Raw genomic sequence first — 13,884 nt, forward strand, 5'->3', positions numbered from 1 at the left:
AGGTTGATTTTACATATAGTCCTTGCTATATCTTGTCTATTTTACTCCCCGTTTACCTATTTGCCTTGGTTGAGTGGATCTCATTCCCTAGTATCTTTAGTTCATTGATTTAGAACCATAGTTTGTTTGTCTTCTTGACGAACCCCAATTCACCAATTGACTTCGAGTTAGCTTAAGTGTAAAGATCTTTGGCAATCATATCCCGTTCCTTGTGGACCGAACTCTTACTTGTCATTATGCTTGGTTTGTAAGGTGTTTGTTAATAAATGTGTTTGATTGAGTGTGGAATGTACGACCATTCGCACGCCCATCAATAACCCATTCCTGATCCCTTGCCTGAAAATTCTGATCTCTCGCCTAAAATTCAAACCCGAAATCCCCTATTAACCTGAAACTCCAACCCTCACTTGAAACCCTAACCCCGAAACTATCCTAAACCCTGGAGGGGGTCAAAATTATCCTAAACCCTGGAGGGGGTCAAAATTGTTAAGGGGGAAAGGAAGGGGCCGGAAACAAGGACAAAAAAAAGAAAAGGATGCCAGAAACGGAGACGGGGAAGGGAAAGGGTGCTGGAGGTGGCAGGGCTGCCGGCTACCTGAGGTGGCAGGGATATGTTATTAATTTTTTATATTAAAATCCTAACTCGAAAAAATGGTCGGAAAAATGATAAGGGTGGTAAAACCTACTAATTTTATAAAATAGAGGTGATATTTTTTAATTTTTTAAAAAAGGACGGTTAATTCAACACATGATACATTTTAAAGTGGTTATTTACAAAAAATATCTTTAAAAAAAAAAAAAGAGTAGTAAAATCATCAATTCATCATTATCATATAAAACGAGCTCTTGTTTAAGAAGAAAGAGGGCATTTTGCATTTATGAAATAATTCTTAAAGATTAATGGTTTCTTTAAGAACGAGAAACCAGGCAACCGGTGAAAGCGGTAAAGAGAAAGAGAGAGAGTCTTGAATTTTCAACACGGTTTTACTTTGTTAGCAACCGGCAACGGATACTTTCTAACATATTTTGCTCACTCATTAGACTTTTCATCTTCGTCAATGCTTAGTTAGCTCCCCAAACATTTTTCTCCCAAATTCATCCTCTCAATTTTTCCGGCTCAACCCCCCTTTTTTTAGGGTTTTTCTCTCTCCTGGTATTTCTCTATCTTTCTCTCTGCTCTGATTTTGCTGAATTTATTCAATTTCACAATTTTTCGACGAATTATTACACTTTTTTTTGCTGTTTTTTTGTTCAGTTTTTGATCTGGAATTTGTTTTAGTTTACATTTCTGTTTAATTGCACTGCTGTTGTTCTGATTTTGCTTGAACTCATCTCTGAATCGTTGAAATTAATGAGAAAAACATTTGACCTAAATCTTGATTTTTTTTCCTTAATTAGGAATCTTTCGATTAGTTTGATTTTATTTATGTTTTATTAATTTGTATTGCTTTAATGGTTGCGATTGGGAGTAATTTGATTTTGTTCAGCTGGGAATTTGAGTTTATAATTAGCAAAATTAGTACGCTTATGTGTTTGTTGATGAATTACAATTTAAGAATATGATTTAGACCTGTTGTAGATGTTTGAGTTGGGAGTATAAATGTGATTGGTTTTTTCAATTGAAATCAGGAGCTGGTTGATTACTTCTTGTTTGGGAGGTGTTCTGTTTGAAAACGTTAATTGAGCATCGGATGAGCACGATTTGAAGGCAATCGTCTCTGAGTAGCCGTAGTATCAGTTGTTGTCGTCGTCGTCATGTTGGTACAGAATCAGGGACAGGAGTCGCCTACTGAGAGTGCCAGTTCACGTGATACGTCACCTACTGCTGATGGAATTGTGGCGAATAATCGGGAGAATGAGAGTAATGGTAATGATTATTCACGAGATACATCACCTACTGCGGATGGATTTGTGATGAAGAAGCGGGAGAATGGGAGGAATGGTAACGATTGTTTTGAGCAAGCCGGTTCACGTGCTACGTCATCTACTGCTAATGGAATTGTGGCGAAGAAGCGGGATAATGAGAGGAATGGTAATGATTATTCACGATATACATCTCCTACTGCAGATGGATTCGTGATGAAGAAGCGGGAGAATGGGAGGAATGATAATGATTGTTCTGAGCAAGCTGGTTCACGTGATACGTCACCTACTGCTAATGGAATTGTGAGGAAGAAGCGGGAGAATGGGAGGAATGATAATGATTGTTCTGAGCAAGCTGGTTCACGTGATACATCACCTACTGCTAATGGAATTGTGGGGAAGAAGCGCGAGAATGAGAGGAATGGTAATGATTATTCACGAGATAGATCACCAACTGCAAATGGATTCGTGATGACAAAGCGGGAGAATGAGAGGAATGATAATGATTGTTTTGAGCAATCAGTGGTTAGGAGGGGAATCTTTACGGGAGATAAGATTACTCTCCGTACCATAGCTGAAGAAAGGGTCGATGTCATCTCTGAGAAAATGCAGGTTCTTCCCGATGAATACCTTGAAGAGCTGAAGAATGGCCTGCGTGTTGTTCTTGAAGGAAATGGTGGCTCACAACAGCGGGAGGAATTCTTAGGCTTGCAGAAGCTTGTTCAAAGTAGGTCGGACTTAACTCCTAAGATGTTGCGACGAGCCCACCGTGTGCAACTTGAAGTTCTTGTTGCCATGAAGATGGGAATCCAGGCTTTCTTGCATCCTAATGTCTGCCTTTCTCAAACTTCTCTCATTGAAATATTTGGCTGTAAGAGATGTCGAAATATTGCGTGTCAAAACCAGCTTCCTGTGGATGACTGTACCTGTGATGTGTGCACAAATAAGAGTGGTTTCTGTAATGTTTGTATGTGTGTAATATGTACTAAGTTTGACTTTGAAGTGAATACATGCCGATGGATTGGTTGTGACTTATGTTCACACTGGACCCATACAGATTGTGCAATACGTGATGGATTAATCTGCATGGGTACATCTGCTAGGGTTGGGACTGGACAGGCTGAGATGTTGTTTAGGTGTAGGGCTTGCAATAGGACATCTGAACTTTTAGGTTGGGTTAAAGATGTGTTCCAGCATTGTGCCCCCACTTGGAGCAGGACAGCTCTTATGACGGAACTTGACATAGTTGAACGCATTTTCCGTGGAAGTGAAGATGTTAAAGGTAGGAAACTATTCTGGAAGTGTGAGGAACTTGTAGAAAAGATGAAGAGTGGACTACCTGAGTCAGCAGCTTGCAGGGCGATCCTGATGTTCTTCCAAGGTACCTGCTTTATCTAATTATCATTAGATTTTATCCATATGAAACTTGAATATGCTTGACTATGAGTATTGAACCTACAATATACTATTGAATGTGTTATAAAAAGGACTGAAGAAAATTGGAAAAAAGGTTTATTAATTAATTTTGCTTCAAAAGAGAATGGTAATGATGTGTTTTAAAACCTCTCACCGTTTTTTCTTGTTGTTTCACAATTTTTTGCACCATGCTATTACTAGTAAGATGTCATATTCCTATATTTACAAAGTACTTCGTATTAAGTTTAATGTCTCTATAGTCTATACATCATAGCTGAAAGAATGCTATAGTTTGGTCCAAAGAAGAAGGGTATTGTCCTTTATATCAACTTTTGATGATGCCCTGTTCTAGTCACTTTGTATTCATAATTAATAAAGATGTTGAATCTTATAATAAAAACCATAAAACATACTATTAAATGATTTTCCCTTGTTTGAAGAGCTCGATGCGGATCCATCGAGAAATGCAGGAATGGGGGAAGGTGGAAGACTGTTAGCACCACAGGAAGCCTGCAAACAAATTGCAGAAGTTGTACAGGAAGCTATAAGGAAAATGGAGATGGTGGCTGAAGAAAAGCTAAGGATGTTGAAGAAAGCTCGCCTTAATCTTGAAACTTGTGACCGTGAGCTTGAAGACAAAGCTAGGGAAGCAGCAGAGCTGAAGCTTGAAAGGCAGAGAAGGAAGCAACAGATAGATGAGCTTGAAAGCATTGTGAAACTTAAACAGGCAGAAGCTGACATGTTCCAGCTTAAGGCTGATGAGACTAGACGAGAAGCTGAGATGCTCCAGAAAATTGCTCTTGCCAAATCAGAGAAATCAGAAGAAGACTATCGCACTAGATACCTCAAACTTAAGCTGAGCGAAGCAGAGGCAGAAAAGCAATACCTATTCCAGAAGATGAAATCTCAGGATAGTTCTCGTGCTACGCATGGCAATGATGTGAATGATTCTTCACATATGTTCTCTAATGCACTAAAAAATGTGTACAATGTTTCATCCAGTGCTGATTGCCAGACCAGTGAGAGGAACTCTGGAAGAAAGAATTCATGAATATGATATAATCCCTCGTATGAATGGTAAAAGAATAGATGCCGTTCCTAGGACATGTCGAGGTTCAATTGCAGGTACTGGTTTTATTCTATAACTTCTTGCATTTTTTAACTGGCAGTTGTACTAAAGTAGGAAGTGGTGAATGTACAAGGTCTTGTTTTACTTATTCTCATCCTGATGTCGATTTCTGTGTTTCTTTTCAGCATAATTTGCTGGCTGTGATGGATTAACTAGTTTATTGTATGTTATATAGTGCTGTTGTTGTATTTCATTCCCATCCTAATTTGTGTGTATAATGCACATACAGGGTGACTCCAAAATAACTTCTCAATATGTTTGACTATTTATTTAAGGCCTGTTCTGGTCCAACTAATTTTTTATATGGTAAATTAGATACAACGTCATGTCTGGTTTTGTTTAATCTGAATCTTTCTTGTAATTTTATTTAAATTTAAGAAACACAACTAGTTAGTTTGTAAAATAAGGTGAAGAGAGCATATAGTCAAAGCCATGGTGCAAAGATGTTTTTCGTGAAGTTTTTGCATATACGAGTAGCGAAATTGTGTAGATGTTAAGTTGGATTTAAACTAGACATGGATTCCAAGGAATTCAAATAACTAGCACGATTAATCTGCGCTGGACTTTATATGAAGATTGAGAGCCAATTTTTTTTTTTTTTTTTTTTTTTAGAAAAGTCTGAATCAAATAGCTCAAAATGCACCCTTAAATATGAGACCATGACATAGATTTTACATTATCACATGCTACTGATACTTCCTCTGTCTAAAAGAACAACCCTTTTGGCTAAATTATAGTCACAAAATGTTCATCCCGTTCACATTAAAATCCCGTCAATTTACAATAATATTTAAGCAAAATTAGCTTCCCTATGTAAATATTTTTTTTTGTATTTATGAGCCTAAAATTTGTTATATATTTAGATAAAATTCCTAATATTAAAAGATATTATATAATATTTAATTAGTTTAAACTTAAAAATCTCATTCGCCAATTTTGCTTACATGGCATTTAAATTATTTAATTCTAAAAGAAATTAATAATCTCTTATTTAATTGGCTACTACTAAGATTTATAATCCTAATGACGCGCTGAGAAAATTAGATGCTCTCTAAAAACTCGGGAAAAAACTCCCCTTTATATATATATATATATTAGATTAGCTTTCTCATACACTTATATTTCCCATTTAACTTTCTTAATAACTATGAAAGTTCCCCAAATGAGTCGTTGGTTTAGGGACAGCGGAAGTATTAAACTAATGACATTTTAAGCAATTAATGTGTCAAAATCGAAAGATGTAGGATGGTTTAAGATTAGAGTACAAAATGGAACATATGATGTCAAATTGGAGTTGGTTGCTCCCTGAATCTGTATCATCAGACAAAGGTCATCATATATTAATACGGAGTATAATTGAAAAGTCATCATCAACCAACCACTAATAAAGCAAATTCAAATCTTCTTAGTAGCAAATCTTTTACTTAATCTTGTATAATCTTATCTCTATTACCTACTAACATACTTCTATGTTATTAAACTAGATAAAATACTCACTTTGTGTTTTGTCATACGTTTTTTTTTTTAAATCGATATATCCATTGTTAGGGTTTGAACTCTTTAAATAATTTTCAATTCAGTTCTTAATTTCCTTCTCTCATAAAATATTCAGTTTAATTTAGTTCAATTTAATTCTGTTCAGCTCCAATAAGTTCAGATTCAATTCAATTCAATTCAGTTCAACTCGGCTCAGTTCAGTCAATCAGAACAGGCCCTTACTATACTCTATTTTCTACACGTTTTGAAATCTTACCGTACCTCTTTCCTCACTATATTTACGTCTTACGATTAGAAACCTGAAAGTTCAATATGAATCCTATTGTGCATTTTGTGCGCCTTGTAAACCGTGGGCCGCATAATGTTGTATTCATAGACGTGTTTTGGGCCTTGTACAATATTTGGTCTTGAGTTGACAATTTTGTTTTAGTCAGCATTTTCTGCTTTGGTTTAGTGGTATTGTTTGCGCCAATGAGATCAAAACTCATAAGCTCGTATTCTTACTAGACATGTCTTAGTGTCGGTAGGTTGGCAAGGTTTTTTTTTCGTGTCGGACCATGTCGTGTTTTTGTATAAAAGTTAGGAGCTGCCCCAGCCGCGAAGCGGCAAGATATGGACGTATAGTATGATTCAAGGGCTTGCTCGCATATCTTCAAGAACCCCTTTTGAGTATATGCACTTTCTAAACATGGTGGTGTTACAAATTTATGATAACGATAGTTTTCCAAAGAAAGTACAATGTGTAATGCAATAACATACCATTTCTGTTTGTCCAAAAAAAAATACCATTTCTGTTGCCATGTTTTGTTAAAGAAGAATAATGAAATTACAATTTTAAAAATAATTTTCTATTAAAGTGTTTACAACATACGGGTTCTGGCCATTCTATTTTAATAATTGTTGGCTTTTACGACTTTTAATTGTTATTATCCATAGTAGGTGTTAATAATTTAATATGGTATGGATGTGAAAGTGTATAAGGACCAAATTATGGAGTAGTTTATATAGAGAAATATTAGAATAATGGTAGGGATAAACCGATAAAAGAATCGTAAACAGTCATACTCTATAAGAAATAAAAATGAAGTACAAGAATGTTAACTACTCTGCATTACAATACTTATATTGTACTTCCGTATTAGTTTGCTTAGACTATATATCTAGCTTGTATAAGTTATATTATCGTATTGTCTTGTTAGATTAATTCAAATTTATCAATTACTATGTTAGATTAAGTTATATTATACTTGTAGCATCTTTAAATAGCGAGCACTCATACACCATCTTACAATTTTATTTTTTATTTTATTTTTTTAAAAAAAATCCTTTATTAGGAGTCACTTGTAAGTAATTACAAGGTACAAAAACTTAAAGATAAGGGCTCACAAATTCACAATGAAGGTTACATCATCCAATATAATGTCTTTAAAATAAATGAAAGGTTTTATTCCTTTCAAAAATAGCTTTTTTTATATTAAGCAAGTAGGTGAGGTCCCCCCAACAATTGGTAGCTAGCGTATAAAAAATCAAGATTTTTCAACAATATAATTATATGCCCATTTCAGTAAACAACAAAAACATTCTTACTTGGGCTAACCTACTCTCAACGTCACAAGATCATTTGTTTCAAGTCTTGTGTTTTCTTGTAAACATTGTACTTGTATCTTCTTTATTTTCTTTCACTTAAGTGCCAATTTGTATTTATTAGAGAATTTTGCAAAAAACCACCTTTTAAAAACCACTTTTTGCAAAAAACCACCTTTTAAAAAAAATGTGGTGAAGTACCACCTTTTAAAATTTTTTTGTTGCAAAACACCACCTATTGCCGGAATCTGACCGTTGACCCAAATTTTCCGGCGTTGACCGTCACGTGCTTCGCACGTGACTTTTAATTCCAATTTTTTTTTTTTCCTCTTTTTTTTTGCAAATTGACAGGTAAAAAAAATCGACAGGTAAAAAAAAAAAAAAAAAAAAAAATTGGAATTAAAAGTCACGTGCGAAGCACGTGACGGTCAACGCCGGAAAATTTGGGTCAACGGTCAGATTCCGGCAATAGGTGGTGTTTTGCAACAAAAAAATTTTAAAAGGTGGTACTTCACCACATTTTTTTTAATAGGTGGTTTTTTGCAAAAAGTGGTTTTTAAAAGGTGGTTTTTTGCAAAATTCTCTATTTATTATATGCATGCGATGGTAACTTTACGTGGTATGAGTATGAATGATAATACTTTCGTATACACGTTTTAGTGTACAATAAAAATAAGTCTGATATTTATTATTTTGGATTTTTTATATTTATAATGTACTTATTTTCTTATTATGAAATTATTTAAAATAATATATCAAAGTATTATCTATGTTTTATATGTTCTAAATTGATGAGTTTGTTAAATCAATGTTAATATCAGACTATGATAATTGTAACCCTAATATGAGCATATTGCCTAGATTACTAGGCGTGGTCTTAATTGGTTAGTTGAAGAAGGGAAATCTCATGGAAATGGATTGTACTTGCCAGAGATGGTTGTTACTAGTATACTCACATACTATTAGATAGAATATACAAAGAGATGAGGATGCATAAGAGATTAAATAAAATTGACCAATGAGAGTGGTACATACATAAAGAACACTAGTATAGGCATGATTTGAACTTATATTATGCTTTGTCAAAAAAGTGGAAGGCACAAAATTTTCATGAAGCACATTTTATTCAAGGGCTTTTACAAACCACACATAAGAAATGAAGTTTTCATGAAAAAGTTAAGGAGAATAGGAGATGCATATCTTGAGAAAATACTTCGTATAAGATAATTTAATTTAATGTCCGGATTAGATTACCTATCATCCCTAAAAAGTTAATATTGACGACTTGACGTGAGATAAAACTTAACAAGCAAGGCTTTTTAATTTTGAGTTTATGAATGAAGGGATATATTCCGGATACAGTTTCCTTATTGTTCTTGATTAAAACTTATCTAAATTATATGACGAGTTGACTTAGGCCCTTTATAAAAAAAATAATAAAAAAAATAAAAAAATCATATGTATTATCATTTTTCAAACAATTTAAACACAAACAACTTTATTTAGACAAAATAAGTTTATTCTTTGTAGATTAGGTGCAATTTATATACTAGTATAAAAGTTTAGATAAGATATATTTAAACAAAATAAGGGCATGTTCACTTTAGCTTAATTTCAGTCCAGTTCAGTTCAGCTCCAATCTGTTCAGCTCCTAATTTCCTTCTCTCAGTTCAATTCAGCACCAATCAATTCAGTTCAGCTCCAATCAATTCAGCTCAGCTCCAATCAATTCAGTTCAGTAAATATGAACAGGCTCTAAGTTGAACATAATGAACTAACCATTAAAATCAATTACATTATACTAAAAGCGAAACTTAGAGAACACTTGGCAAAATATTATAAAAAGTTTTCCCTCCAAAACCACTTACTAAAAAAAAAATATTGTAATTAAATTATGACTTTTAGTTTGTATAAAATCTAAAATAAATGTCCTTAAATATCAAATTGCCCATTATAACTATTATATGTTTAATTAATTTTTTTCACAATATTTCATACTTTTTACTACTAAGTCTATTTATAATATTTATATCCATTATTTTTGGTAAAATTTATTGTCATTAGAATTATTTAACAACCGTGCATTGTACCTAGTTTTGAACAAAGATAACATTTTCTACTATTTCGTAGGAACCTATATAAAAAAGCAGTGAAAAGAATAGTACGTTGAAAATCACACGAACACAAGTCATTCTTTCAAGCTAGCTAAGAGGAATATAAATATGGAACCAAATATATGGGATCAGCTTTTGTTCTAAAATTGGGAGGGTGTAAACTGGAAAGAATCATTCAAAAAAGGCTCCCTTTTTCCCGTATAAAAAGCATATAGTAAAATGAAAGTACTTCTTATAAAATTATTATCATAAAAAAAAAATGCATGGTTATGTACTTATGTATGTAGCTTTATCGGTAGCATTAATAGAGTACAGTAACACATAATCAGATGCTAAAAGCATATTAATTAGTAGCACGCCGCTGAACCTTTCACAAAATTTTGAGTCACTTTTTCTTGTTTTTTGCATTAAAAGTTGCAAATTATTTTGACTCACATTTATGTTCATGACTTGTTCATTTTCTCTTACTTATTCACTAACCTTCTTAGGTTTATTATTTCTAGTAATGTAAAGCATTATTATTCCATCTTTTGCAAAATAATGGGGAAAAAAAATACTTGATTTTATCGACCGAATCATTTGATGAGTTTTTATTCGATTCATTTTAATGTATGTGTATATATTTATATAATGTTAAATGATTTTACTAGATTCATATAATGTTAAATGATTTTACTAGATTCATATAATGTTAAATGATCAATTTTATCAAAAATTGTTGAATGAAGTTTATCCTACAAAATAACACATGTAAGCGTTTCACGTTGATAAAAGTTGAGAGAAATATGGTTTAGGGATGGAACCTCCTTTGGTCTTGTGAAGTGATTAGGTGAACTATCTCTCTTGGTGACGGATGCGGCCCAAACTTATATTTAATAGCTAGACCCACAATTTGGACCCATGGTTTGAATTGGATGTGGTTTGAATTGGATGAAAAAAAATCTCTAACTTAGAGAGCCTTGATACCATGTTAAACTCACACAAATAATTAGGAGAAAGCGGTTTAACGTGCCTTTATAATTAATCACATATATATATAGGCTTACAACATTAACCTAACTTACCAAAAAAAAGTCCTAACAAGATAAATACAAATATATTCACATATATATATCCAACTTAACATAAATATATCTAACATTTCTATTGCTATATGATTTTTTGGGATGTAACATCATTTGATCTTGTGAAGGGTAACGGGTGTGACTTAAAGCCGTATTTAATAAAATTACATTTAAGATGGTAGTTAAATTCATGAACAATTAATTATTATTTTTTATTAAAAAAAAAATTGAGACAAAGAAAATATATAGGGTCTATTCTCATTGACTAAACTGGACTGAATTAAACTAAACTAAACTTATTAGAGCTAAAGTGAACTGAATATTTTATGGGAGAAGGAAATTAAAAATTGAACTAAACTGAACTTATTAGAAATAAACTGAAAGTAATCTGATGAGAATAGGGCCTACGTATATACGTAATATATATTTCAACTCAAAATTAATAATCACGATTGCATTCATACGGACTACGGAGTACTAGATAGAATGACATGCGTGCAATGAATTCAGCATTTTAGGCCATTACTCTAATCATGGCCCATCGGCTAAATTTAATTGTAGTTTTAAAATACGTGTCCACACTCAATTTTTATACATACATTGAGATTAAAATTTTTTTATCATAAATAATTCAAAAGTTTTATACTTTTATATGTGGTTGGCCACACCGTGCGGCCAGTCACAATTTTTTTAATTTTTTTCTCTCTCCTCTTTTCTTCTTCTCCAAGCTCAGAAAAAAAGACATCTTAATTTTCTCTCTCCTCAAACACTTTTTACACTCCCATCATCTTCTCTCTTAAAACCATCAATTTTTCTCTAAAGTCCATTATAACAACTCCAAAATTCAAGCAATTTTGTTCTACTTTTTCTCAAATTCAACGAATTTTAGTAAAACTTACATATAAATAAGTTGAAGTGACCAATTTGATTAGAATTTTTCTCTGCCCTCTCGGCCACCACCACCACCTTCGCCCCCGTCGTTTCATGTCCTTTTCCGTCATCGACAAAACCCAGCAACCCGAACAACCAATCAATGAAATGAAAGACCCGAATTCATACCTCTAAGGTTCAGTTCTTTAAGGGAAAGAACCAATGATATTCTCAGTGTTGTTGCGTCGCTTCTCTTTGGTGCTGCTTGTGGCGCTCTTACTAGTGGAACCATGTACTTGATTTGGTCCTTGTTCAATCACCGACATGGATCTTACTTGATGTGTAATCAGACATTTCTTTGTTTTGTGGGTAATCAGATATTCTTAGTGATTAGTAAAAAAAATATTAATTAATTTTAGTATTTTTTTTAATTAGAAATAAGATTTTGTTAGTCAGGTTTAAGTTAATTTTCATCAGCAATTAGATATTTTTAGTCAGGAATAAAATCATTCTAGTTAGGAATAAGTTAATATTCATCAGGAATTAGATATTTTTGGTCCGGAATAAAATCATTTTAGTTAGGAATAAAATCATTTAGTCAGGAATAAGTTAATTTTCATCAGGAATTAGATATTTTTTCTGTTTTATGGTCGGACTCACGTGAGTCCGTTCTACCCAATACTTTTACTTTAATAATAAGATCTCATAATTATGTTTGTTTGTTTTTTTTCCTCCCCCTAATGTTTTTTTGACAAGATGAAAAGGATTTCATTAATGAAATATAGTCAAACGGTACTTACAAACAATTTCAAGGAAATCTAAAATTTCAACATAAATACAGTTCTCCTTAAAACTAGTTATATCGCAGATTCGATCAATAATCGCCTTTATAAAAATCTTCATCTGGAGAAATACAATCTGTGAGTTAGCACTAAATCGGCTTGAGATCCACGAATGAATACTTGTTTGGGTAAAAAAAACTCATATGGCCTTCTAGATATTTTTGGAGATTGTGAAACCCTAAATCTTCAATCTTTGGCAGATGAACAAAAAATAAATTAAATCTAACAGAATAAACACCACCATAAAGATGTAATCCTTTATTGAAAGCAATTAAAAAGTTTTTTGGGGCTTACCACCGGTTAAACACACCGGTGGAAGCCCCTACAAAAATTTACAATTAAGACCAGAAGAAAAAAGATGAAAGGGAAAGAGAGAAGGAGAAGATTGAAGGAAAACCTTCAAAAAACAGTAGAGAAAATCTAGTAATGAAGCCTAGAAAAACCCTTCAAAAGGAGAAATCCTAGAGGGAACCAAAAAATCCTCCCAAGGAGAAAACCTAGAGGGAACTTCATTAAAATTTTCCTCCCTCTAATCATATATATACCTTATCCTCATTGTATGACTATTTGAGAATTTTTACCTTGGCTCATCACTTGAGTTGCTTTGATATTTATTTAGATCATAATATTAAGATGATGTTTAATGCCTTAGGATTGATTTTATATTATACTATCTAAATTATAAAGGAGGTGTTTGGTTATGTATTAGTTTGCAAGTGAAATGAGTTGAGATCTGAAATGGAACCATCATGCATGATATGAGTTTAAAATTCCAATTATGTTTAATTCACCGTATAATTTTGCTTAGTTGATATTTTTTTTTTTTTTTTTTTTTTTTTTTTTTGACAGCGGAGAAAAAGGAGACTAGCTCCCAACATACTCGGGACTACCAAAGTCATACAGATAAGGACTAGGAGAGAGTTTAAATCTCTTAATAGAACTAATACAATGATTTAAACGAGGGATGGGGGTACAATCTTCAAAACATGCTAAACAGTGCAAATGTGAGAGTTCCGGAGCTTCATCACAGATCATAGTCTTCGGATGCTCAAGGCTTGCTCCTTTGCGCTTCTTGGACCTGTAATGCCAATACCTGAAAAAGAATTTACCTTTCCTATTCTTCATTCTTGACTTATGAGGCCTTCCATACTTCCTTTTTGTGGCGGAGAAAACGAAAGTAGAGTGTGTGAGTGTGGGGATAACTTGCACTACATCCGATTCAAGAGCCATGGGGTCATCTTCATTTGAGCCAACGGATTCCACTTCCACAAGGTTAGTGGGGGTAAAACCTTCCGCTGGCACATCACTCCCATCCTTTGTACTCAAGTCCGTGTTCAGGCTAGGGCTAACATCATGGTTGAACACTCTTAAGTCAGGGGGAGACATGACCTTTTCCTTTTGATGTTTTTTGTCGTTGCTCCTGTCACCCGGACGCATCAGACTAGATGGCATCCACAAAGCATAAGGACCTTGTGAGTCAGTAGGCTTGTGATTTTCAAGATGCC

The 13,884-nt window shown here is 33.4% G+C and overlaps 1 protein-coding gene across 2 annotated transcripts; it reads left to right on the plus strand.

Annotated features, from left to right (window-relative positions):
* The first annotated feature begins 985 nt into the window (after nt 1-985).
* LOC110730800 (OBERON-like protein) lies at nt 986-4,734 on the plus strand. Of its 2 annotated transcripts, XR_002513154.1 has the most exons (4): nt 986-1,153; nt 1,630-3,244; nt 3,720-4,404; nt 4,534-4,734. XR_002513154.1 is itself a non-coding variant. In XM_021910622.1 (3 exons), the coding sequence occupies exons 2-3, from the start codon at nt 1,756-1,758 to the stop codon at nt 4,328-4,330; spliced, it is 2,100 nt and encodes a 699-aa protein (XP_021766314.1). In that variant the 5' UTR covers nt 987-1,153; nt 1,630-1,755; the 3' UTR covers nt 4,331-4,734. The 2 variants fall into 2 exon arrangements, 1 of the variants encoding a protein (XP_021766314.1); XM_021910622.1 differs by having other exon boundaries at nt 987-1,153; nt 3,720-4,734.
* Nucleotides 4,735-13,884: the final 9,150 nt, after the last annotated feature.

This window comes from Chenopodium quinoa, unplaced genomic scaffold (assembly GCF_001683475.1).
Source record: "Chenopodium quinoa cultivar QQ74 unplaced genomic scaffold, ASM168347v1, whole genome shotgun sequence".
In the NCBI taxonomy this organism is placed as follows: Eukaryota; Viridiplantae; Streptophyta; class Magnoliopsida; order Caryophyllales; family Amaranthaceae; genus Chenopodium; species Chenopodium quinoa.

Excerpts from the sequence above, each read along its gene's own strand:
- LOC110730800 (XM_021910622.1), top strand. The coding sequence starts at position 1,756 with ATGTTGGTACAGAATCAGGGACAGGAGTCGCCTACTGAGAGTGCCAGT. Across the intron at positions 3,245-3,719 it reads GATCCTGATGTTCTTCCAAG|AGCTCGATGCGGATCCATCG; the intron begins GTACCTGCTTTA and ends CCTTGTTTGAAG.